Source organism: Anopheles ziemanni, chromosome 3, assembly GCF_943734765.1.
Source record: "Anopheles ziemanni chromosome 3, idAnoZiCoDA_A2_x.2, whole genome shotgun sequence".
In the NCBI taxonomy this organism is placed as follows: Eukaryota; Metazoa; Arthropoda; class Insecta; order Diptera; family Culicidae; genus Anopheles; species Anopheles ziemanni.
In genome coordinates this window covers 27489406-27516614 of record NC_080706.1, presented here as the reverse complement: position 1 = coordinate 27516614, position 27209 = coordinate 27489406, and the positions used below count along the sequence as shown (strand labels likewise).

General features: G+C 45.3%; 3 protein-coding genes across 3 annotated transcripts; 2 read left to right on the top strand and 1 right to left on the bottom strand.

Moving 5' to 3' along the window:
* Positions 1–1819: 1819 nt before the first annotated feature.
* Positions 1820–4247, bottom strand: LOC131286915 (lipid scramblase CLPTM1L). Its single transcript, XM_058315925.1, has 7 exons — positions 3856–4247; positions 3596–3788; positions 3174–3530; positions 3037–3105; positions 2565–2965; positions 2245–2496; positions 1820–2172 (listed from the first exon to the last, which is right to left on the bottom strand). The coding sequence occupies exons 1-7, from the start codon at positions 4107–4109 to the stop codon at positions 2058–2060; spliced, it is 1641 nt and encodes a 546-aa protein (XP_058171908.1). The 5' UTR covers positions 4110–4247; the 3' UTR covers positions 1820–2057.
* Positions 4248–4939: 692 nt separating this feature from the next.
* On the top strand, positions 4940–5851 carry LOC131287899 (leucine-rich repeat-containing protein 57). The gene is made up of 2 exons (XM_058316992.1): positions 4940–5004; positions 5075–5851. The coding sequence occupies exon 2, from the start codon at positions 5101–5103 to the stop codon at positions 5815–5817; it is 717 nt and encodes a 238-aa protein (XP_058172975.1). The 5' UTR covers positions 4940–5004; positions 5075–5100; the 3' UTR covers positions 5818–5851.
* A 1414-nt stretch (positions 5852–7265) lies between these two features.
* On the top strand, positions 7266–18966 carry LOC131288568 (innexin inx2). Its single transcript, XM_058317711.1, has 2 exons — positions 7266–9287; positions 18937–18966. Exon 1 carries the CDS (start codon positions 7392–7394, stop codon positions 8466–8468), a length of 1077 nt encoding a protein of 358 aa, XP_058173694.1. The 5' UTR covers positions 7266–7391; the 3' UTR covers positions 8469–9287; positions 18937–18966.
* The last annotated feature ends 8243 nt before the right edge of the window (positions 18967–27209 follow it).

The window sequence follows — 27209 nt, the reverse complement described above, 5'->3', positions numbered from 1 at the left end:
AAATAACCAAAAGTATAAAACCGACTCATGACATAAGCAAGCAAAGCAGCATTTGTACGCTTATATTTGTTGCTGGTGTTTTTGTTAATAAATGTGACCCCGTGCATGTGTATGTTGGGCGCCAAAGCACACAAAAAACATACACACACTTTACACAATGGCCCGAATGGACAACAATTATTTTGTTGGTTGACAAGAGCATGGCGAAACCGGAAGTCACTCAACATTGTTACTGCTAGCGAGGGCGGCGAGAAGATGTTGCTTTTTTAGAAGCGATTTATGTTGCTTCATCCTTTGTGTCCGTTCGTATGTGTGAGTGTGTATGTGCTGCTTGGTCGTCAAACACACCGGCTCGTTGTGAATGACCTGATCGTACGTTAGTGACTCTCCCCCGAAGCCGGGAGGGGGAGGATTAGGATCGAGAGGATAAATTAGATGGTTGATTGTAGACAGGAAGAAGTCCAAAGTGAACTGGTTTGTTTGTTTGTGACACAAATTTGAATTAAAAAAAAACATGCAACACACTATACAGGATAACGAGAATCAAATGCAACCTTGTTTGAAACCCAATTCCCTGCTATCCGTTAACAGCGAATGCGCTCTGGCGTGGAGGAGGCGAAGAAAAGGGTCCGCCGTTTGATGGAAGGATTTTTATCAGGGAATCATCACTATTGTTTCTAGATTAACTGATTTCAGCAACCATCGAGCATATGTTTAGCAACTTGTTCATATTTTATTTAATGTTACATACATGTATTTAAAAAGGAGAAAAAATAAAACAGCAAAAACTGAGCAAATGGAGTAAATGGGGAAGACGTCTCGAAAGAAACTGGTTCTTCCGGAAGTTACGTAATTTTATAAATGAGATTATTTTTTGAGTTAATGAGGAAATTAAATAAAGAAATGGAATGGTAATTTCGACGATTCATCAAAGCTCAATCATTTTAAATCTTATCAGGTAAGAAAGAAACATTGTTGCGCTAAAATCGTCTGACTAGAGGTTCCATTTTTAAAGTACTCATGCGTACGCAGAAAGTTTGCGCTGGAAGATTTGCGGCAATTTCTGCGAGGAGTTTCGAGGCCCAAACCGCTCCAAATTTTTCGATCTACCACCAGGGTCGCAGGATTACAGAGAGGTAGCCCAAACCCGTTGGGTAGACTGGACCCTAGACCAATCAGTGCTTAGGACTGGGAGTGCAATTGCTAATAAGGGGAAGGGGCAACGCTTGGTATCCAATCGTTATCAGTTGGGCATCGTGTCGCCGGTGGGACAAGGCAAGGTAGATCGAGCCCCACCAGTGCGTAGCGAATTAGAAAGAGATGTTTATGACGCGCTAATTGCAGCGAATCCAAATGAGGGCTAGCGCTTGCTAGTTCTGGTCTCCTGTTAATGAGAGTTGCATTTCTCGAATGGGGCTCGTCGGCGGCAGTTCGTGTCAGATCCACCTCGACGCTCCAGATTGACTGCCGGGAGGGGGAGGATTAGGATCGAGAGGAAACTCAGCGTATTCGCATAATTCTACTTTCCTTTTATTGTGCATAACATCAGGTATACAAGATAAAACAAATGTTGTTTGGACGGTGAAACAAATGAAAATCTTTTACAAAGGTTTGTTTTTCTATAAACACAAAGTTGTACTGTTAATTTTCTATATCGTATCGTACCAAATGATGCTTGTACTGAACACTGGTATATAATATCGTTTATACTGTTTTTCGTTCTTTTATCGATTGCCTATTATAATGATTATCTTCATCGACATTGCACTAAACACATTCCGCGACTCAACAAATGCTAAACACAGTCTTTGATAACCTAGGTAGGCTTTGCGCAGAAATGGAATTTTAATTTGAATATACCGTTATTTACCATATTTTTAATTTGGTTTCGATATAAAAATGTTTTGTTTGTCCAATCGAAATCTGTTCACTTTATAGGGCTATAGAAAAGCATAGCAAATATGGTTGTTTTTCGATATTTAGAAGTGTTTTTCCTCCTCATCACCGTCGATCATTGTGGTGTTAAATGGACGAAATATGTGCCAAACAATTAATACTTATTTGTCCTTCTTAGTATCCTTTTCGTCGACTTTCCGTTCTGCCGAATCGTCCTCCTTGCCTAGCAGCGCACGCTCGTCCTCATCGATACGGCTCTTATCAACGGGGTACAACCTTTAGCCGTGGGGGAAAACAAAACAATGGTTATTGGTTGATCAGTTTTTCTATACCATCGCATTCACTCACCATCGTTGGTAGAGATACACCAGAAACACAATATCGTCCCGGAAGCAGGCAAACCGGTGGGCCGTTGGCATCGTAATGATGAAAGCGAACACGTCGTCGATGAACGTGTTGAACGCCTTGTACATGAAAACGCGCCACGGAAGGGCGGCGACCGATTTGAGCTTGTAGTTGATGAATAGTTGGGGCAGCATAAACAGAAACCCGAACGCGTACACACCGTTCGCCATCGAGCTTATCGTCCACGAGTACCAACTGTAGGACAGAAAAGAGATAGTTAGTTTCAATAGTGCCCCGGGAATGTCCGTTCCTTCCTCGTGTACCTCTTGTGGGGCAAATAGAGCAACGAATAAAAGGCACCACCGATGCACAGCGGGTAGAGGACGTAACATAGATACTGCATGGCCTGCTTGTCAAGTTGCAGCGTGTTCTGTTCCTGCGTATGGATCGACTCGTTGCCTGCTTCGTTTGATCGGAATCGAATTCCTCCGCGGATGCTCACATCGAGCTTGAGGATTTTCTTCGCCTTCCACATCTCGATCAGCGTTCCGATGCCGGTTGGTATCAGGATGAGCAGCGACGTTTCTTCGTCCATCAGATAGAGGAAGATAATGATGTGGCTGAATGTACGCCACAGTGTGCTTCGCAGCGATAAACCGGCGTAGTGTCGCTTACGTTTCCAGAAAAGAATATCGTTCTTGAAGGATAGGAAGTCGATCAGCAGCTGGAAGGACAAGGTACACCAGTCAATTGATAAAAGGTTTCTACTAAAACGATGTGCGTAAGTGCACTTACATGCACACTGCTGATTATTATCGTTCCACACAGAAGGTAAACGTTGGTGTCCGAAAAGATTGATTTTACCTAGAATCAAACGAAATCAAATCAAGTTGCGCTATAGGATGCCTTTGCTACCATTCACAGCGGTTCACCTCATCGATGTCCTTCTCGCTGAAGCCCAACTTGGTAAGGTCTGCCATGGCCCGTTCGATCTGGGCCAACATTTTGATCTTTCCGACCGAGCTTGGTGCGTAGTGGATCGTCACGGTAGCCTCCAGCGTCTTCGGGTCGATTTCGACCAAATCGGCCAGCTTTTCCTTCGAAAAATCATTCCGAATGATTGGCATAACCAGATTGTCCGGCGTGATGCGAATGTCTCGCGCTAGCTCGGCCGGTACGTCACGCGGTGACACGGAAAATTCCTCCGTTATTATATGGAGGAACACATTTTGTCGTATATGCGCGACACGTTTCTGGTTCAGTGATTTGTGAGGCTTTTTCAAGGTGGTCTAACAAAAAGCAAAACAAGATGTTGAATAATATATTCAAATCAACGGGCAATAATAGCACCTACCTTATCGTTCAACAGATTAATTGTGGCCGTTTTCGGCACCATGTAGTGCGTGAGGGGTAGCTTTTTGATTACCGAAGTGCTTTGGCTTCGCACAGCGTCCCATTCGAGTGATTTGGCCCCTTTGGTGAGCACTGCGAACATGTACAGCGTACCATTGGAGCGTGTTTCTTTCGGCAGGGTTATGGTGTACGTTCTGAAAGAAAATTTGATAGTACCTTAACACTGTTTCCTAATTATCTAACAAGAGTTGCAAGATTTACCTATCTAGATCTAGGAACGGATCGAATGGATTGACGGTTCCCAGCTTGGTCACCTTTGCTCCGTTCGGAGGATTGCCCAGTGGAGAGGTGTACAGCGAAAGCTGCAGAAACTTTCCCTTGGTCAGCTGGGACCGATAGCAGGGCGTGTCGGTGCATTGCGGAGCCCGGAACAAAATGTACAGTGTGTACGTGGAATGTAAAACATAGCACAGAAAGACAAGCCCAAACAGCGAGGTGAACGATAACAGCTTCATTCTCGATCTATCGCAGATGGACTGGAATGGGTTTACTGAACTTGGGTCTGTGGAAGTGATGTGGAGCTTTACCGGCACACCATTCCTATTATCACAGAACTCGTTAATGCAATCAAATTAGTTGCTAATCGCCTAACTAATCTGCCACGGACAAAATTAAGGGTCCGGCCGGGTCAGATTTTGACAACAAGAATCATTTATTTGTTTACACTAGTGTCGGGAGCATCGGGATTCGGAAGATTCGAAGACTAGATACCGGTCTACCGGATTGGATCCAATTTGACGGACTCGAACCAGATTTGAGTCATTTGATTGGCTTGGTATCGCGGTAACAAGGATTTTCGGAACATTCTTCTTCTTCGATGATCTACATCAGCAGCATTATTAAATCCAGCTTCCTGGGCATATGGAAATGAATCTGGTGATATAGAGCTCTACTAATTTTAGCACCGACTGCTAATGACATCGAACATATCCGATCAAACCGGTGCTGAGGCTGTATATGTCCTTCGGAACATTAAGTTTATAAGAGGAATATGAGCACAGTAGTGCTACCCGGAGGGTGAACATTGTTAGCAAGAAAATTCAACATGGCTTGCCAAAAGGATACTCAAATTGGCCATATTCGCTTCAGAAACAGAAATGACATCGCTTAGTACGATTAAAATTAGTATTGCTAATAGATCCGGTTCGTGAGGGTTTTAATTGTTCCACCACTATTTTACACGTTTCAAAATCGTCGAATCGGTTGAACCGGTTAACATTTATATTTTTTGACGAAGGTTGCGCTATCCCGGTGAAAAAGATACAAGTTATTCCAGTAAGTCGTAATGACAGCACAGAAAAAAACATTGTGAATCATTTCTTTACAAAATCACAACAAATTCATTGGTTGGTAAGTATCGAAACATACTTTTCCACCATAAAGGCCCTAGCAATCCCGAGTGAAGGTTAAAATTTTCTAGATCAAAGGCATCGGTAGCACTGCACCATGGGGAACAAGCAAGTTAAGCAACATTTTGAAACAGCGAAGAAAACGGGGGTGCTAAAGATCTCTTTGTTGCGCCTGGATGAATTCCCTTCGGCACTGAAAACATTCCCGAACGTACTGAAGACACTTGATATTTCTGAAAATCGATTCAGTGTTTTGCCGGACGACATAGCTAAATTTACACTCCTGAAGCACCTAAACGCCAGTGGAAACAAAATAGCCTCGGTACCCGAATGCATCGGTTTGCTGGTAAAGCTGGAAACCTTAAACATGATGAACAATCTGCTTACCAGCGTACCGAGGAGCCTTGCATCCTGCACTCATCTCAAGCAAGTTATTCTCAGCAACAATCAGATCAATGCGTTCCCAACGGTGTTTTGCGAATTGAAACAACTAGACCTGCTTGACCTCTCGCGGAACAAAATAACTGAAATACCACCGGAGGTGAAATCGCTGCAAGTGACGGAGCTAAACCTGAACCAAAACCAAATCACCATTGTCGCGGAGGAGATTGCCGACTGCCCGAAACTGAAAACCTTGCGACTGGAGGAAAACTGTCTCCAAATATCGGCAATCCATCCGAAAATTCTCATGGAATCCAAAGTGTGTAACCTTTGCATCGATGGGAATTTGTTCAACTCGAAACAGTTCACGGAGCTACAAGGATATGATGCGTACATGGAACGATATACTGCAGTTAGGAAAAAGATTTCGTAAGATTATTCTCTTGTAGTTTATTTAAAACATGTTTGTTGCACGAGGATTTACGTTTCCTTCACCGTTTTTGAACGAATTTCAAGCAACGATATTCTTATACACTGTTTGTGAAAAGATTCTTATTTTTATTCGTTTTATAAGGCATTGCTAGCGAAATAAACACATCTTATTACCCATAGTATACATATTATTATGTATTTCTTTGTAAAAATAAGAGAAACATAAAGTTTATCAACTTGAAAAAATGAAATGCTGATGAAATTTCCGGACAAATCAGATAATGATTGAAAGGTAATAGTTCGAGTGTTAAACAGAAGATTCTTCTGTAATTTGACCCCCCTACTACAGACGAACATTTAATTCGGATTATTTTTAAATGATTTACTCGACTTTTTGATTAAAATTTTTTGAAGACGTTTGCAGAATTTTGAATAAAAATTTAAAATGGCGGACTGCTTAAATGTGCCGAATTCACCTCGCCATTGTAAACATCTCTCGGGTTAGTGTTGGGAAATTTGTTTTTCATCAATAAAATAGTAGTGAAATTATCAACGTAACTTAACAATTTGTTTTCTTGGTCTTAAGATGCCATTTCTTCAAAAAAATTGTGCAAATCACTCAAAAACTTAAACAAAATTGGTAGCAAATTGACAACATTGGACCTCATCAAGAATTTTTACCAAGGTTCTTCAATGAAGCAATGTCTGCTTCAACAGGTTGGGCCATCACTGCTTTTGCAGTCTCGTTATGCTTTTTTTGCCAAGTGCAAAAACATTCGAGAGAAGTGTTCATTTAAATTTTTAAAAATTCCTCATCAAAATAGAATCCAGAAATGTTAAAATAATTGTATACTTGAAGAATTTAATGGAATAAATGTTTGTTTTCGGACGAGCGATCCCTATCTTGCGTTGTACCTTGCAGTCAAGTACTCGTAAGGAGATAACCTACTCAAGCAAAATTGCTTCGTTCTAGTAATCCTGCTCGCGACTGTTAGTTGACGAATAGCTTTCAAGGAGAACGGACGACGGCTTCGGTAGCTGAGGCTTGGTTGGCATCTTTGTTTTAATAAAATTTTAGCATTTCAATTGATCATTTTGAGGATAATTTACAGTGCAAGTGAAAGGCAAGAAAAAAGTGTATGAATTGATGAATTGTGATCCGAATTAGTTGTTTCATATCGCGAAGTTGCTCAAACAAAGTTCTGTGTTAGCCGTGTCTTGACTATAAAGAAAATCTTAGGAATTTTTTCACGTTTCTAGTGTTTAATTGTTATTGTTTGCTCACGACACTAATGATAGATCGTCTGCAGGATCCTCTTTGCGCGGCTTTTGATCCATGAAATTGGGTCAGGTCGACAAAAGGCAACTAAAATTGTGCGTTGTTTTTACCCCCTGTCTTTCTCCATAGCGACGCGTTTTCTGTTTGTGTGAGTGTGCGTGTGTTCAGATTATGCTGTATGCTGCGCGTTTATAGTTCCCCGTACATGATTTAACATTGTATCGCGCGACTCCGAGAGTGGTGTATTTGACCGTTTGTTCATTTTCGACAAAGTATTAGCATAACCGACCGGCATCATGTTTGATGTATTCGGATCCGTGAAGGGTCTACTGAAGTTAGACCAGGTGTGCATCGATAACAACATCTTTCGGCTGCACTACAAGGCTACCGTGATCATCTTGATCGCGTTCTCGTTGCTGGTCACCTCGCGCCAGTACATCGGCGACCCGATCGACTGCATCGTCGACGAAATTCCGCTCAACGTGATGGACACCTACTGCTGGATCTACTCGACCTTCACCATCCCGAACCGACTAACGGGAGTGGCCGGCAAGGACATCGTCCAGCCCGGTGTGGCGAGCCACGTGGACGGACACGACGAGGTCAAGTACCACAAGTACTATCAGTGGGTCTGCTTCGTGCTCTTCTTCCAAGCCATGCTGTTCTACGTGCCCCGCTATCTGTGGAAGACGTGGGAAGGTGGCCGCATCAAGATGCTGGTGCTCGATCTCAACATGCCGATCATGAACGACGACGCGAAGGAGCGCAAGAAGATCCTGGTGGACTACTTTGCCGACAACATCAAGGGCCACAACTTTTACGCGATGCGGTTCTTCTTCTGCGAGGCGTTGAACTTTGTCAACGTGCTCGGCCAGATCTACTTCATGGACTTCTTCCTCGACGGGGAGTTCTCGACGTACGGTAGCGACGTGGTGCGCTTCACCGAGATGGAGCCGGAGGAGCGCGGCGACCCGATGGCGCGGGTGTTCCCAAAAGTCACCAAGTGTACCTTCCACAAGTATGGTGCGTCCGGAAGCGTGCAGAAGTTCGACGGCCTGTGCGTGCTGCCGCTGAACATTGTCAACGAGAAGATCTACGTGTTCCTGTGGTTCTGGTTCATCCTGCTCACCATCCTGACCGGCATCTCGCTGGTGTACCGTGCCGCCGTGATCCTCATGCCGAAACTGCGCCTGCTGATGCTGCGCGCTCGCTCGCGCCTCTCACCGCACGACGAGGTGGAATTGATCGCGTCCAAGTGCCAGCTGGGCGACTGGTTCATCCTGTACCAGCTGGGCAAGAATATCGATCCGCTGATCTACAAGGAGATCATTTGCGATCTGGCGCAAAAGGTGGAAGGCAAGGAGATAGTCTAATCGATCGTCCCACTTCGCACCACGGGCGCACTCCCGAGAGTCTCAGTTGGCGCAGCGGAGTTTGCTGAACGCCAACCCCATGGACAACCGTGACTTTTGACGCGATGTGAATCACATTGTACCCGGTTTCCTACACCCCTCCCCCATACCGATCCAATCCTCCAAAATCGACGATACCCCCTAGCATTTCGGAGCCTAATCACTACACACAACAGCGCTCTGATATCCGCACCGAAGCCGTTCTTTTTGCACCCATCATCATCACCGTCATTCTCCTCCTTCCCTACCTATAAGTATAAAACTTTTCCCTTCCGGACCAGCTAGATGGTGCACCATCTTCGAATCTGATCCCTTCCGTATACACTACAGAACAAAAATGCCGAATGAATCATTGAACCTGAACCTACTCCATCGCCCGTTCCGGCATGCACGGAAGGAGCAGAATAAAGACCAAGCAACGACGAAGCAAGTACTGGAAGAAAAGGAGCAACATCGTCCAGCATTTCTCAGCAGAGCAGCCAACGCAAAGTGTGGCAAAGATTCCGGTATGCAAGGAAGGCGAAGCAGCATCGTTTGCGATTCGCGCGCACGTTGAAATCGTTCGAAGATCGTTGCGCCTTTCCTGTGTGTGCTTGATTGCGAAGAAGAAAAGCGGGAAGCAAAGCCAAGAAACAAACTCATCATCGATCCACGCGCGTACCTCCATGCATCCACCACCGGAGCCCAGGTGGATGGACCAACAACAGATGTCCGTGTCTCGCTGTCTCTCTTCATTTCGATACTCATCGCTGTTGCCGTGCGGGATAGATCTCACTACAGGTAAGCATAAAACACCACCACTTTCCCTCTTCCCCAACGATGCTTCCTTTGTCCATCCTCTGCCGTAGGATTCGAAGGCGCAGGAAATGGATTTCTTCGCTAATGGTGGGTGGCAGCATACCCCGTCTGGGTTTAGTCTGTTCCACTTCAATGTTCTGTTCTCTTCCATAAGAAGTAAAAATTGGCAATTCGATCTGGTTCAATATTGAAAATTTTGAATAGGCATCTCCGAACCTGTGTAAATGAAAATCGAAAGGGTCTTGTTCGATTTTTACGAAACACTTTGCTTTTCCGTGTCTGCTTTACGGTTAAATGGTTTATCAAATCAATTGAAGATCGCGAGATCGTTTTCCTTTCAAAAATATTAACGTCAAATTGCTTGAAAAGGATCTTGCCGATTTTTTAAGAGGAATAATTTAATCATCAATGTTGTTGAAAGCGACGTTAACTTCGTTTTCCAGTGCACTTGAAGTCATTGTTATAGAGCTTTCGAGAAGATTTAAAAATATCCAAATGATAATGTTTGCTGATCAAAGTGAACGCATATATAGCAGGTAAATAAGAGAAGAATCCGGGCGTCCCGCCTGTGGCCTGATCGGTTCCCATAGCGGCCATAAACCGGAGCCGTCCACCCGGTGGTTGGCTGTGGTTGAGTTCTCTCGCGCAGTTTCCGCAGATCTCCGGCTCAGATGAGTAGGATGAGTTATTGGCGTCCGCTTTTCACCGTCTTTCGATCGTTTGTCTTTTTTTTATGGTGGCGATGGTCCATTCCCTCTTCCCCTGTGCTCTCTTCCAAACTCTAGGGACAGATAAATATATTCGTGGCTGTGTATTCTAACGATTTCCATCAATCGCGATTGTCGATGATGTTCGTCGAACGAGGCAGCGAGTAAAGGAATGAGTGTGGTGGCATGATTGCTTTATTTGGTGAAATCCGGAAGGGAGAAAACATTCCCGAATGATTCACGCGAGCCTATCGCGACGAGCATACATTTGAATGTCGAATGATGACGCACATGATTCATGGCGAACTTTGGGACCATTTATGCATTCCGCCCAGGAGACATTCCCGGCTCGAGCTGGCTGCCGTGGTGTAGTGGCAAAACAGGTCATCGTTACCGTGGTGTACCGCCATCATCATTGATTGTAACCGACACTTGAAAAAAGTGAAGACTTGTCGATTTATCAGTAAAGGAATAGTTGAAGTATTCCACAAAATAAAACACTTTACCGACCGATGAGGTGAGAAAACCTCATCGAGAACAGATTAACCGCTCATGATGTCGATAAGATAAAGTGCATCAAAAGCATGTCTGATGCAACCCATCTGCAACAAAGGTTTTCGAAGATACTCCATCCACCCACCACGCCTTGTGGGGAATGAATCGATGAAGGAATGTAATCGATCATCCAACTGGGTGACGTAGGGTGGTATTCACCATACCGAGAAGCAGCCACTCATCTCCCTCGTGAAGGATTCGGTCTTTGTTACTTTATTTTGTCGTCTTAAAGTAGCAATTCCAAATACCCGCTTGCAGAATCGTTGTTGTCAGCCGGAACTATTGTGGCTTCCAGTGGCCACCAAATGCGGGACTCTCCGGCATGATGCTCCGTACTCACCCGTAACTATCGCGTGCGCAAACTATCACCTCCACCGCTTTGGGAGTGCGCTGTTGCCGTCATTTTTATGACCATTCCCAAAACCCACCACAAGTCCCCGCGGAGGGCGCGAAAGAAAATGAAGAAATCGACGGACGCATTCGACAGCCACAAGCAGCAGCAGCAGCAGCAGCGGCGACGCCGTCGTCGTCGTGGTCGTCGTCTTGGTCGTCGTCTTGAGATGAATTTCGTGCGAACGGTGGAGAGCAGGCCACTTACTAAGAACACGCGTTTTACACCGCGGGAACGGGTTGGGTTGGCGGGATGCGTTCTCCGGTCGGCGCTGTCACGGGGACCGCTTGTTATGCGCTTCTTACCCGGTTCGTTCTTTTACCCTTTGAGAGCATCATGTGAGCCACCACCACCACCAACCCCGCCACGAGGTGATGGCGTTGACTCTCGCCGTTGCAGCCAGAGTTGGTTGAAGCCGTCGGAGAGGTAGAACGGCGAGGAAAAACAACAACACAACGTCAAACCACCGCCACCGCCGCCGCCACCAGCCTCCGTTTGCCGATCGCGAAGACGCGCAGCAGTCGAACGATCGCGGGAAAGGCAGAGCGTGATAGGAAGATCGACCAAGAAAGTGGGATCGGAGAGAGAGGGAGAGAGAAAGCAGGAGGAGGAATACACACGTCAACGTTCGGCTGTTGTTGGTTCCCATGGAGCCGTTGTTCCTGTTTTATTTTTTTTTTGTTGTCTTTTTAACCCCGCGGAGACTCTTCTTCTCCAAACCTTTAAGGGTTCTTTTTCACTCTCGGAGTGTGTGTGTGTGTAAGCTCCTCGCGTCGTATGCACTGCTGCTGCCTTTTGGGCTCCGCGGGTCGGTTGTGTGCATCGATTGGTGTTATGCGCATGTTGTGTGTGCGTCTATGCTAGCCTCTAACCAGCACCTCACGCCTACTAACGGGGGGCGGTGGGCTTCTCCGGTGACTGCCGGGTTTGGGTCTTCTCTCCACCGGCTTTTGTTGACTTAAGCGCCCCCCTAGGGGAGGGGAAAGACAAATCAACTACCCCCGAGTGATGGATACACGTACACTACCTAACTCCCTGCTCGTTTGGTTATGTGCAGCATCGATACCCAGCGAAGGCGAAGCATCGGGTGGCGCACAGCATGATCGCATTTCGTCTGTCTGTCTGTCTGTCTGTGTGTGCCAGTGAGCCTCCTTTCTTCTCCGCTGCTACCTGCGTCGCGGAAAGATGCAGAAGAAGGATGGGGTGGGCCTTTTATTTTTGCCCTTCGATGCTGAATTTCTACCCTCTTTCGGTGTGCACCGTCTTGGACACGTCTGTCGCACGGTTTTTACGGCTCACGACAACGCACCGCGATCGACAACCATTTTAAAAGGCTTCGTTAGGGTGCTCGGGGGCAAGATGGAACGTTTACCAAATGTTGATGCGTTGAGAATTAGTGAAGATTTTTGTACACACTTTATCTCATCAAATGGTAGTGTAAAGTAACATAAATAGGCGTAAGATAAATTCAGGCATTAAAAGGAGGGCTATTCGATATTCATTCTTCCAGGATTCAGCCAAATGAAATTTCCATGCTTCTTACGTGGAAATAAGAATTACTCAAGATTTAACAAACACAGAACAAACGTTACTTATGTACATTAATCTCATCTGAATTTTTAAGCGATGAAGCAGATATGCTTCATATATGGTGTTCATCAAACAAAGGCAAACTTCGTTTATTTTGTCATCAAATTAATCAATGGCCATCAATCGTTTTATATTTCGTTTCGAACAAATTAGCCTAAAGCGGGAAACCTGCACCAAGTCGTTTATTATTAGTCCGTGTTCGAATCTTCTGTCATCTTCTTCTTCTTGGCGTAAACGACCTTGTTGGTTTTGCTTACCCGTTAAGGGCTTACTAGACTTTTACCCTATGTGTACGTGTACATTCAGTCCTCTCGTACAGGGGAGGGTTCAGTCTCGGTTGAGATTCGAACCTACGCCGTCGAGGTGGTGGGCCGAGATCAGTAACGGAAAAAGTACTTATTTTTACTTCACAGAGAACGTATTTCATGTTAACCATTAACTTAATATAAATTTCATTTTTAACTTTTTGGTTTACATAAAACCAGATCCGATCAGTAAAGATTGAATCTCAAACTTGCTTCAGTGCTATTTGCAAATTTATTCACCAGAAAAAGTGACACTTTTAATCGTCATAAAGGAACGAAAATCCACAGCAGAGCGATTTTATGTTTACCTATTCCACTCGTACAGTGTTCTGCTTTTTTTCCATCGAGTTTTGCACTTGTGGTTCAGTTTACCCCGAATGCCCCTACACTGCTGCACTGTTCAGTGATGGCTACTTGAGTTGTGCTGTTTCCAGCGCTTTTCCAGCATGTCATCGGTTTGGAATGTACCCCCCTCCTTCCGGAGCCTGCTTCTTACATCGATTCCCTCGCCTCTTTATGGTTGTGTGTCAGTTCTGTGCACTGTTGCACGTTCGCAGATTGTGGATGGTGGCAAGGTTTTTTCGTTGGCTTGGTTGGTGGTTGGTTTTTTTTGTTTGTTGTTTGGTCCCGTATATGCTACCGTGGTCTCGTGTGTCACGTGTCCAGGCATAATTTTGCTTATGACTCGAACCTCCCCTCTCTTCTGTTCTGCACTCGATCGGTTGTCTCCTTCGTTCCTTCCTGTGAACAGCTTCGTTTTTCATCGTTTCTACCGTTGCTCCGTCCCTGTTACCCCCTTCCCCTTGGGGCGGCTTTGCAATAAGTGGACTCCACAGATTTTATGCTTCGTTGTCACTTTGGTCGGCGGTCCGTTGGTTACTGCCCCCCGCTACCCAAACTCTTCCCTTTGGAGCCTTTCCGCTGAATTTCAAACCGGGTTGCAAAGCGCAATGCCGAACAACAGAAACCCTCCAACAAGGGTGCGAGAGGTTGGCAGCCGGGGGAGACTTGGGGCCTGGCACATGGACGGATGGATGGATGAATGGATGGGACGGAGATGAGTTAACATTGAATTGACCCTTTCGGTCAGTTGCCGCTGTCGTTGTTGTTCTTTTTTGTCGTCGTTGTTGTTGTGTTGTTGCGTTGTCAGGAACCTCTGTCGTCGTTCCACTGTGTCCCCCACATCGTTTGCGTCGTTCGGTCGTGCACGGTGGACGAAATCCACCGGGAATGAGATGATGGGATTGGCTTAAATTCGGATTCAACCAATTGCTACTGCGTTGTTTGCTGCTTGCCAGGCCCGGCCCGTCTCGGCTACTGGAACGGTTCCTCCCGTAGGGGTGTTTCACTTAATGTTACCTTCCAGTCGATCTGGCTCGATCTTTTTTTTTTGTAAATCAGATAATGGGTCAAATTACGACTGCCCCGAGTCCGACAGTGAGCCAGTTGGAGGCATAATGATCGCAAAGTGCACGCGCAGCATTACCTTTAAAAGCATACACCCCCTTATCCCTAACCCCTGCACCAGACAGTCAAGGTGCAGGTGAGGTTTTGAACTGGGGCGAGAAGTGATGTTCCGTAAGGAACCGGTGAGTTTTGAGAAGCTTCCAGAAGAGAAGGGTACTTGTTCCCACGAAGGATCCGTGTAATTTGAATTGCCAAACTCCCGACATCAGTCTAGCGATCGTCTGCTTTTCGCAAACCGATCGATCGTCTTGTCGCTGCTCGTGTCTTTCGCCTGGTGTTAATCGTTGCGATTAACATAAAAATAAAACAGAAGGCTTGCTGCAAGTAATGTCAGAGGGGTATCGCTTGCCTGGCAGGCCGAAGGGCAAGTAGTTGGCAAATTGAATAACCTAGTTGCCGCAGCCTCCCCGTAATGATTCTCTGGGTTCTTGTGTATGTGTGGGTATGCAAAGGTGCGGCTTGCAACAGCAACAACAACAAAAAAAAGCGTCATACATACAAACTGCACGACGTCGCACGGAATGCTGTAGTCTGCCGTCCGGATGGTAATAAATAAAAAGAAAAGACAGGCACTCTCCTTTTGAAGCGTGGTGGAAGGCCGTGTTGCGGTGGTGTCCACGACGACAACGAGTTGTGTCCGTCGTCGATTGGAGGCTGGTTAAAACCGGCTTCTTCAACCTGATTCTTATGTTTCACCGCAGCACTCGCATCTCTCGCTCTCGGGCACTGTTTTCACGTTTCCCCCTGGCCCCGGCGGTCGCTCTCCATCATTATTATGCACAACTTTCAATGCGACACGTTGTTTAATTTGCCGCTTCAATATTCGCGGTTTAACCGCCGCTGTAAGCGAGAGCGAGGCCTTTGGCTTTTCTCCCCGGCCCCGTTTAAGGGAATCGATAAATTTTCCTCTGCTGATGAATGCTGGTGCTACTGGCCACCGTAAGCCGCTCGAACCGTCGATGTCGTTAAAGGTAAAAAGGTGCACGGGTGTGTGTGTGTCTGCGGTTTTCTACAATCTTTTGATCGATCGTAACATTGGGGGTAGCGCATCGATCAACTGGTAAAATGGGGTGTGGTTTTCTTCCCCCTTTTCCGTGCAGCGTTGCACTTTTTGTGCACATAGGGCTCCATTTCCATCCGCGCGCCGGTTTTAAATAACACTGCATCCTCCGAAGCCGCCAAGCCCGAAGGTGACCCGCAACCTTTCTCCGTTTCGCGTGACGATGGTAAACTGTTTCGTCAGCCAAAGAGGTAGAGAAAGTGTCAAGTTTGGTATGCCCGGCTGCGGGCGACCCTCAGGTTGGAGTCTTCTGTTGTGGTGGTATTTTAACTTGGAGAGCAATAAACGAGCAAAAGGAGGCCTCCGGATTGCCATCGAAATGGGAAATGCGGTCGCCATTAAAGTAGTAAGGAGTAAATATTTAACTACATTCCTATCACGCATGATCATGAAATAAATGTTTTCGATGGAAGTTTTATAGCTTTCATGATTCATCGCTGTCTCATGTACAGCTTCGAACGAAATGTTGTGAAATTGACCAGATGATGGATTATTCGGCGATCCATTACCTTGTGACGGTACCGACCGGCTGGAAGGATGGTCCCGTACGCCGTGTGCCATTAAAGATTTTTGCGACCAATGTCAATTCGGGATCACATTCCACCCAATTGAGCGCCGCCCGGAGGAATTAGTCTTCCTCTTGCGGAGAAGACATTTTAATTACAATTGGAAGCCGTAAATAATGTTTCATTTGGCTTTCATTCGACTCGAGAGAGTCGCTGAGATCGTGAAGGCGCTTGAAATCGTCTTTGACAGCACTCGCCACGGCATATTGCGCAACGGCAACGAGGGGCCACTGGAGTGAAAAACCTCCTAACTAACTCCCCCCCGTGAGGTGGAGCGAATTCCCGATCCGGGGCCCACGTGTTTGACAATCAGTTTGCACATTCATCTTGCTACTTTTGCGCAGACGGCTCGGTGTGAGGGTGGTGGCCGGTAGCGGTGGTTTGGTTATGATTAAAAGGTTTCTCCTGTCGCCCGAGAAGGGCAAACAAAGACCTTCGGTTGCGTTTAAACGGCGCGCGAAGGGAGAAGTGCGGGAGCGCAGTAAGATGGCAGTTCTCGTTCGGTGGGATCACAACCGACCGCCATCGAAACAGAGTGGATCGCAAATCTTGCCGAGTGTGGACCTAGCACACACCACCACTAGCACAAGCATACAGGGCGTCGTGTGCGTGGACCTGCTTAGTTGACCCAGTTGAAGCATAACGACGACGTGGCTCTGGGTTGCGACGTTGGGCCGCAGACCCCAACCGGTGGACGCGGAACAGTGTGTCTTAATTGACGCCTACTGTCCTTCGCCCCCCCCACCACCTTCGTTAGCATCTTTGCCTTGTTTTCCCCAAACGCGAGTGCGCGTGCTTCTGCCGAGAAGGGGTCATATGGGAAGTTATCAATTATTTACTCATTCCCCTCCGATCCAATCCGTTTTGCTGGGAAGCTGTTGGCGAGCCGTAGCAAAACGGATGATACCAGCATGGACAGCTGCGCTAAATGGAAAAAAATAAACAATTCTCTTCACTTTGTTTTTCAAAGCAATCGCAACGCGTTTTACTACGCCAAGGAACCGAACGCTTCATTAATCTTTATTTAAATGAATTGGAGCTAATAGGGCACGGATTGCGCACGTACGACGATTTTAAGACTCTTTTCAAATCCGCTCGGCAAGCAAATCAAAAAGTTGCCACATTAAGTTTGGCCGAACGGTGCATTTATGAATTTAAAGACCACAGATGGTCAAGTGGCACTGAATACGTTCGATCAGCATGTTATGGTTCTATGCAGGCTTGGCTAGAATCGACTAGAACTGTGTGGGCACAGTTACAGGTGGTTTAAATTGCTCGAAATGGGAATTGAGTCATAGAAATTAAACAAAATGTAAACTAGTTACCGGTAGAGAAGCACAAATCGAAATGTAATCGGTACCTTTTATCGATGTTGTTGAGTAAAATAAAAACATTGAAACGAGCAGAACCCAGCATGATTATATAACATTCTCTGTTGCATCAGTTTCAAGAAAAATATGCTAAAAAGAAACTCGTTTCCTCTAACGAATTCCATGAAACATGACGTTGAATTCTTGATTAAACACTTTGCTCGCAAGGGAAACGTGAAAACAGCATCGTTTATATTTCATCCGAACACTCAGACGAGATAATAAAGACAACAGCAAATTACCCTTGAAGGGGGGCTTTTTTTCTTTTTTGCTGATACTGTGTGTTCTTGGAACAGAGAAATCAATATGATTACTGTCATATTGTACTCCTTATCGCAACGCTTTCAACCGCCGCACGCGGTAGTGTTTACTCAGTTTACGCTTTCTGCAACCGTTTGGATGGAGAAATTGCGTGTGTTTGTTCTCTTTCTTTACCCCTTTTTTCTGTAAGGGCAGTTTAATGTGTAATCATTTCTGATAACATTGCACATTTTGGTCCGGTTCGGTGTTGTTCCGTCTTTGGCATCGAGGGGGTAAGTCAAACAGATCAATAAAAAGTAACCACAACGCTACGTCACGTTTGTTTATCATATACGTAAGCGGAGCAGTTTGCGTTGGGTTGTGTTTTCTTTCTTTTCTCTATGTTGCAAACACACATTACTGACGTCTTATCGTAAAAGGAATTCCTCGGCCACCGGTCGGTTTGTGTAACACGGGCAACATTGTCGGAGTGGCCGATTGGCGTTTTTTTCTGCAGTCTGCAGAGATCAGATTGTGCGATGATCAGATTATTCGAACGCTTACGTGCCCTTTAACACATATTTTCTTACCTTTTTTTGTACCTTTACCTTCACTCGTCTGGCCCCTTATCAACCGTTGGACCTTCAAACGGCCCAGGGAGCAGTCAGCTTGTCGTAGTCGGCCAGTCGTCATCGTTAAGCCACCACCACCCTGGTCGTATCTTATCACCGGATCTTTCCATTTTTGTCTCCGATGGCTCGATAACCGGCGCAGTTCAGGGTTTTTTATTGCTCTACGTGAGGAATAATTACACCTCCTCCTCAACATCTTCCCCTGCGCTCGTGTGAGATTTTAAGGAAGTGAAGTTTTATGGTTCCATGGCGAAATGGCATTTGGCCAATCTCTAGCAAAAAAAAACCCCGTGCCTCTAGGGAGAGTTACGTTGCATTTCTCACGTGTTTTTTTTACCCACTCCCCAAACCATGCAGGATGAGTAATGTAAGCATGTACCTCACACCAAGACGCCACGGTGTGATGAGGTGGTCTTTTGTCAAAACACTGGGGTTTCCTAACGTTTATGATGGTGCGTTTAACCCTCGCTCTCAAGCTCAGGAGCTCAAATTTGTCAACCGGAATTCAGCGGAACCGGCATGATGGGCTTGTGCAACTCAACGGTAATGATGGCGTCAGCCGCTGTTATCATACAGAACGCCCGCGTGAAACAGGTGCAAAAAAAAAACAAAAAAATTAACCGCTATCGTATGTTTGTTTGCAAAAAGTTCAAATAATCCATCGCGCGTGTTTTATCCTACCCTGCACCACAAAGCCACCTAAAGCCCTGTAACTAAAATCTTACCATTTCTCCTTTGTTTTTTGCAGATTATCTCCTTAGCGCGAGCTTTAGTCATCCCTATGGCGAAGAAAATGCTGCTGCGTTGTCTGCGGTCTCCGTACCTTAGCTTAGTGCTGGCCGGCCTGCGAATAATCTCAACGCATTTTATCAACCTGGACGAACGCATGGCGCATGACGAGCTCAATGTCCAACGTGGATGCACTACGGGCCCAGACTAACAGTAATCAAATTGTCTTGTTTTAGTGCTACGCGAACGACCTGCAGTTAAACAATGATTTATGGCACATTGGAGGATGTGTGGATGCTGGAAAGATCAAACGAGACGCACGTTTAATCGTTCGTAAAACGAATTTTCGACCGAACTCCATCACCTTCGGAGACTGTCATCATCTTGACAATCCTCACGAAACGGACACTAACAGCATAGAGTGGAGAGGAGAGGACGACCCCGATAAAAAAAAACGTTCAGGTTCTAATGAGTCAGATAAAAATAGTAAGAAAGGCAGCGCGTACTGAAGATCCGGCAATTTTGAGTGAGATAAGATAATGGCGCGCCAATCGATGTTCAACTAAGCACATTCCGATATTGAAACAAACGAAATTACTCATTGACTGCGTAACGATGATGATAGATGTTTTTTTTCCCCGCCCGATGTGCTCTTCCAATCGCATGCTGAAGATATATACTGCCTTTTGACACTTTTTTCTCTACAAATGCTAAAACACAAACACGCTATTTTTGATAAGGATATATAAATAGGCTTAAGTTTAAATTGCGGAAGGGTAGAACGCAGCGTAGTGAAATGTACGAGAATAGATAGAGAAACAAACAAGCAAAAACAATACTTTACATGAAAGTAAGAGGATAGTGTTAGTAGTTAGCGCAGCACGTAACACGAAACGCAATCTCTCGCACCGATGCGGCATGAATAGGTAGTGTAGTGTGACCATGTGAGCAAGCAAACGGATTTCCATCTTTTAAACGGGCGATACCTGACGGTGTCGTCACTATTACGAAAGTACTACCATGCCATAAGGAAGGAACGACCCGCATGATGGCGACCGGAGGAAAGTAATATTTGCAACATGATTTATTTTATCCACCGGATTAAAACTTGTATGACCATTTGGTGGGAAGCCACGGCAACAGAAAGACGCATAACCTACGAGTATAGTAAAACGGATAAACTCGCGCGCAAAGCAACAAGTAGCCATTTTGATATGCATTCAGTAACATTTAAGGTGCAACAGCTGTGTAAGAGGACAGACGGAAGCTCTTAGCGTTAAAAACTCTTCGGTGCAAAGCAAAACAATCCCTTTTTATATTCATCTCCCGGGTAGCTACCGGACGACGCAACCATACGACGTCATGATCGGGTGTCCCTCTGTGTGTGTATGTGTGCTGTAGTGTGTAACGTATTTGAAATGGAAGTGAATTTTAATCGGTTTTTAATTTAATATTTACTCTTAATGCCCATTTCGATCGATCTTGGAGACTTTATTTGACGTTCCGTCGACAAAATTACCCCCTCCCAAGCGCGGCTTTTGATTGTTCTGCGCGAAAATTTTCGGAAGATAGAGTAACAATCTCGCCCTCAGACTACATCCGGCTGACATGTTGGCGCTACGCGGAGGCCAGAGTCCTAAATCCTAAAGGTAGAAACAAGGTTGGCATTTATTATTTCCTAATGGGTATCCCCCGGCATCGAGGTATCAATCCAGTTTTAATCGAATATGCTTCCACCATATCCGCCGGCAATGGCGCCGGGAGAGTTGGCGATAGGATACGATGGAAGCTATCGGAAGCTAAATTTTTAAGCTCGACGGACAGAAATAAGAGTTTCTTGTGATAAACGTATAAATTATAGATTGTAAAAGAAGGGGGCAGTAGCATATTTTCCTGCCAAACCCCTAAGCTTTTTATCCTTTTTTTTCTGTATCATTCTGCATACCCCGAGCCCACTTATTCCGATGGAAAGATCGAGAGCACGTGAAGGATTTTTTGTTTCCATTCGAGTCGTGTCCAAAATGAAGATAAGATATAATTTTCGAAGCAAAACAATACGACGTAAGAGTCCTAACCTAGTAGCGACGAGTGTAAAGTGTGTTATTTGAATCGAAATTATCAGGCAGTCCTTCCATATTCATACAATAAAACAAACAGTTAGATCTATTTCCTTTAGTTGTTAGACGACGGACCGGGATTCGGTCAGATCTGTTTTCATCATCATTCCAGTAGGCACTTCGAGATAGGGCGGAGGCGCATTTAAAACAAAAATAAAAGCAAACTATAGTGGTATCTATTTTATACACTTTTATTAACTCGCCAAAATTACAGAAAGCGCACGCAGATTATAGAATAAACAGAGAGATACACAAAGGGTCCAAGGTGCAGTTAATGGTTGTCGAATTACACAGAGATCCCTACCCCTCTCCGGGGCCAAGCTGTGCCAAACGGAAATGCCATCGTATCGAGCATTTAACGGCCACAGGATTATCGCACGACAATGCTCCGGAAGATTTATATCATTTGTTTTACCCCCCCCTGCGCACGTGTAATAAAGCAGGGGCGGAATATATTTAGCGAGACATTATACTAAATTTTATAAAAGTTTTATACAACCCCTTTACGAGAGCACAATATAGGTATTTTGTACTAAACGATAAAGTTTAAAGAAATAAAAACAAAAGGCAAAAAGACAATCATTTTAAGGCAACGAAAAACTCTTGTAAACTTTCGATGATGAGGTAACTATAGGAATGGAACAAACATGTAAAGAACCTACACAGCACAAGCGTCATCAATCGGGGGAACACGAGCGTGTAGAAAGTGGCGTGACTTTCGCTCGAACCCGAACTACTCTTCTCTCACAGTGCCTTTGGATTTGGAGATAGATTTTGCTTAAATAAAACTCACGTATGCTATTGCAAACTTTGATGTTATTTGATAAAATGAAAGAAATGTACTCGAGCGATTCTAATCTGAGTTTAGAGGCTGTACGTAAAGTGACAGGTTGGACCTGAATAGTAACCGGGATGTCTATAATCCCTGCCCGACCATTAACACTCATGAAATATTGCCCCGTGCTGTTTGCGTTTAACGTTCGTCCATCAACCGATCCATCCCAACGAAAACTTTTCCTATATAACTCTGGTTACCAAGATGGGGTTGTTAAAAAACTGTAGACTTTTGTTGACAGTTGATAACCTGATACGAGGCAAAATTATGTGGCTCGACCAAGATAGTGTACGGCTATGCCGCAGCAATTCGGCGCGCTGTCCCGGTTTGTACTTCATCAAAATGCTTAACGATGATGGGCATGAAATGGATGGGAGGTAATAAATACGGTTGCTTTATGGCTACGCTGACTTGAGCTCTTACGTTTTCATTAGGAAAAGAAAGTGGAGCGTCACAGGTTGGGTTCGGGTGGCTTGGGAGGTGAAGGAACATCATGAAAAGAAGTCAATTTACAATAAATTGGTTAGTGTAATGTGGCTTGAAACAAGTTGAACCGTTTTTTATGGTGCTCCACGCGGAAGCAAAGTAAATCGGTCGTTTTGTGAAGTTTGCTTAGAACGGAGTGATAGAATGCGTTTGTATTTTTATTGCTTAACAACTAAGTGTACGAAAACCTGGAAGAACTTTATTGGTCATTAGTTTTTTTCATTCGTTGAATCCAGCAAAATCTCTATCGAGAAGGCGAAGGCCTCATTCTACACAACAAATCATCGTAATGTTGATCGCCTAATGTATGTTATTGTGACCTCTTCAATAAATAAAGAAGAATATTTCCACCGAACACGGGAGCAAAAAATTGTTTATGTCGTTCCTCTTATGGTACTTCACCCCTGCTGGCAAAAGGTCCCGTGGAAGTGCACGATACTTACTCCCTGGCCAGTATTAGACAGAGTAAGTTCAGGTGTTTCATCTTGCTTGTTTTTTCTCCCCCATCCAAACCTCACGTACCTTTGCAAAGGACGACATGAAAAGCTCAATTGTTTGTTTATTATTTTTATCTTCAAGTGGATGGAAAAATGGCGACCCGTCGGCAGGTGACTTTGTTCCACCATTCGTACCCAGAAGCCCTCGAATGGAGTCGGTACCGTCGAGTGCGAGAAGCGGAAAAATAAATTGAAAAAAAAACGTAAAAAAGCGGAAAAAAGCACACTCGTTCCGGAAAAGCGAAAACAGCTTTTGCCAGCGATTGTTGTCACAGTTAAGGGGATATTAGTATTACTCTCGAGAACGAACGGTGCGAGGGAACACCAGCATTGTTGGGCCATTTTCGGGCGTGGGAGCGGTCCACGCGGCACGCAAAGGTAGTGGTGGGTTCGGGTTGAGCAACTTTTGAAAATATTGTACCATCCCCGGAGATGGGAACGTCACGGTGCCCTGCCAGCAAGACCCGGTTGTTGGCCGGGGGTTGCGTTGTATACACGTTGGGTCCCATTTCCGTGAACCAAAACCGTCCACCTGCAAACGCCGCTCCGAGAGAAGGGATGCAAAAAGGAAAAACGGACGGGCAGGAAGGAATCTGTTTTTACAATAGCGCTTGCTACAAGTGTAGGCACTTGTAAAGGTGAGGGTAGAGAATAGGCACAATATAAAAAAAACAGAAATGGTGGAAACCACACGATGGAACGTATAATGAAATCATCTTTATGATCTCTTTTTTCTTTCCCCGGTTCTAATCTGTACTTCGTTCTTTACCGCATGCAAAGCCGATGATGGTCGGTAAGACGATAAAGTCGAGCCGGAGGAGTGGAACCGAATTGATGCGAAATGCGTTTAAGCGGGAAGGAAAGGTCGCGTCGTCCGATGCTCACTTTTCTCCGCTCGATTTCTGCCTGTCGATTCAAGGCGACTTGGAAACGTGGTCTGGCGTGAAGTGGATGAAGGTGAAGCTGCAGGGACATCCCAGGGTAAAAGGGGTGTTGTGAGTCGAGGAGTGTGTCCTGGGAGGGTGGGGGAACGGGGAAGGACAAGCGACACAAAGCTTGGAGCCACACAAACCCCGTACCCGTCAGGGGCGAGTCAAGTGTCAACCGACGGAGTGGTAGACGAACGGGGTCACCAGTGGGATGGGTGGTGGCAAGGGATGCGAGGGGAACGGGGTAACGTGCCCGAGACAAGTGGCAATTGTGTTTCGAAGCTAATTTCATGCTTTCTTCCACGACAATGCGCCTCTGGTGGGGCGTTCTATGTATTTTTTGTTCTGTCTTTCGCAAACGTCCTTTATTTTTTCGCTCTGCCTTTTTCTGTCGTCGTACCTTCCTGTTCCGGAGGGACAGCATTCGCTGGGACCGGCTTGTCGTGCATGCTCGGGGGCAAGTACCTTTTTCCTGCAACGTTTTTTTTTGTTTTTTTTTGCTTTTGTCGCCGTGTAGTTTCCCTCCCATCCCATTCCGTTTGCCATATTTCGTTGTTTTCAATTTAAGCCCGCCAAGCCTACTTTTCAATCCCGCCTTTTGCGTATGTCGGGTGCTGCCGTTTGCGCCCGTTTGGCTGCAAGCCGCACGACACCAAACCGTGCGCGACTGGTTCACTGCAAAGAGATCATCGCACAGTGGGTCAAGCGATGGCAGTTGCGGGCGGTAATTTAAGGCTTGATATTTGTAAGTAGTGTTTGTTTAACTTACCACCACAACGAATTACAGAAGGTGCCACGCGCGACTTTGTATAATCTAAATAAAGTAGTTTAATAATTCATATCTTCCAGTTTTAATTTCTAAAATTGTTTTGACATGTTGACGTCCTTGCGCTCTTTTGCCGCACCTTTGATTCTGTAATAAATACAATAAGTATTTCAATTCGCGTGTTGCCGGCTGTTTTGTCGTGCTCTGTTTCTTTCCCAATTCGTGACATAACGAACAAACCCCAATTATTGTATTTTCCTAATGAACTGATTAAACACAACAAATCATCTAAATATGTACGTTGAGGTAAAATCGCGTTGAAACTAAAACAAACTATTTATACTACACCGATAGTTCTGTCATCGCTTCAATATGATGTGATTGGCTGCATCAATCAGTGCGTTTTTAAGGTCTCCAATCCAGGAGGATTAAACGTTTTAGGGGCCCAAGCAGCTATAAGTTGAAGGCCCCAAAAACATTCACCATTCAATTTTATATTTCCGAATTTATAATGTTTCAATTTTGATAAAACCACACATTTTTAATAAGGTATCGAATTAAACTTGCAGTAAAATTTTCTTTAATATTATTTCATTGGAATGTTTTCATTGCCAAAAGCCTGACTTGCAAAGCCTTATTTATTGTATGTAAGAAAGTATAAAGTGTGAATGAAGAAATGTTAAAAGGTTATGTAAAACATTATGTTAACAACAACCCACCAGCCAAAGAATGGTCACTCAGAAACTTATAGCAGTTGCAAACTTTTGCACCACTTCAGAAACTGTTTTAAAGTGTGAAAAGCATATTATTCTGGAGTAATCGTTCTCATTGTAAAGTGTTCCATCCAGCAGACCACTCGCTGGGCCAGTGTGCAGCATAGACACTTTTCCTTCATGCCATTTCACTTGCGCGTTTTTATTTTCTTTTCGATCTGTGCGTTTTACCTACAGTTTGCCCTTTTCCGCTCCCAGTGTGACGCTCCGGGGCGGTGGTCCCACTTTTCCACTTTCTTCGCACTGGATCAGGTTTCTCCCCGGTGCCGCTTCCGGGATGCGTTCCCCACGGAGACGTCTCCCCGTTCCCACCCTCCCGCACACGCACAGATGACCGTTTAAGTGCTTGACGAAATGGCGTTACCTTTTTTGCCGTTGTTTTTCTTTTCGTGGATCGCAAACGGCAACGTTTATTGATCTTACCGTTGTTTCGTTGCCGTGTGTTTTTTTTACTGTTGCCCGTAGTTTGTTTGGTTTCTTCTAACTTCTTCCTGTGCTCCTTGTTTAATGGCTTTTTTTATTCTATCTTTTTCCCGTTGCGTTTCCATTTGTCTTTTTTTTCTCCTTTCGTGGCCTTTCGTTGTTTAAACCCACACGACGTACACGGCGCGGGATGGTGGGATGATTTGAAATGGCCATCTCAAGATGGGATGGTTTTGATTTTTATTTCATACCGTCCCACGTCTCCTCCTTGAGATTCTTTTATTTTCGGTCAGCCTCGGAATAAATCATTTTAGAGGAGTTCTCAAGTGCCCTAATGCGAATGGGAGGGTTTGACCTTTTTTTTTTGTTCCTTCCCGTTTCTCCAGAACCGTGTGGTGCGTGTGCGTGTGTGTTTGATTTTCTTTTCATTCATTCCTGCCTTCCTTTCTTGCCCGCCACCCGATCAACGGTTCGGGCTCTGACAAGCCAATAGCTTAAGGGCTGCTTAGATAATTTTTCATGAGCGTCGTAACTTAAAGCACCAAACGCTGGCCTATGAATAAAGCACCGTGGAATTTATGATATCAATTGAAGGATGAATAAATTTTGACAATTCCTTTTGACGTGCACCTTTGCACCGGCCAGGTGAGAGAGGTGAAATAAACATGTTTTTCTCCGGTGAAATTTTTTGTACCGCCCGTGTTTATCTTTTATGCGGTACAATTCACGTGAAACGGCCGTTTCCAGGGATCGGCTCGCTGTTTGGAAAGCTCCCGAAATGGGATCGGCGCAATATAAATCAAATTCCGCCGAAAAGATTCGATCGTTTCGCAGGAGGGTTTGATGCTCATGTAAAACGTTGCTTTATTGCATCGACCATCAAACTTCTCTCCACCCCGGGTCCTGGTCGTATTGACGGACCGGGGATCCATTATGGAGCATGTTGAATTGACCCCGGCTCGGAATCAAATCAGCTCCGGCTGCTGGGGGATCAATGGGAAGTCTTACCGATTGGATTATTTATTTATTAAATCATTTTTAAGTGCTTGATACGACCCATCGAACGTGGCTAATCTCGTTCGGTTTGATGCCGGCGATGGGGGCTAAATGTCCGATGAAGAAAAGCTACCGAAACGAACGTATTAAGCAGCTTTCATTGGATTACCCCCTCACTCGGTATGGTGCTCGGCACGGGATCAAAATCGACGTCTTAATCCAAAGGGCGAGGACAGGGGACAGTTTTTCTCACGACATTCGATTTTCATCAATCATAAAACTCGCACACACACACACATACACACTCACACAGTGTGAAGTTGGTTCGCGGTTGCGAAGTCGCTAATCACGGCGCGGCCCTTGAAACATTACCCGGGAGGAACCCGGGGCCAGCCGGTGTGGGTGAGGGGGCCGTGTTACGATGGAAACACGCCGGCGCTCGCTGATGGTCGAACGTTTGATCGTCCTTC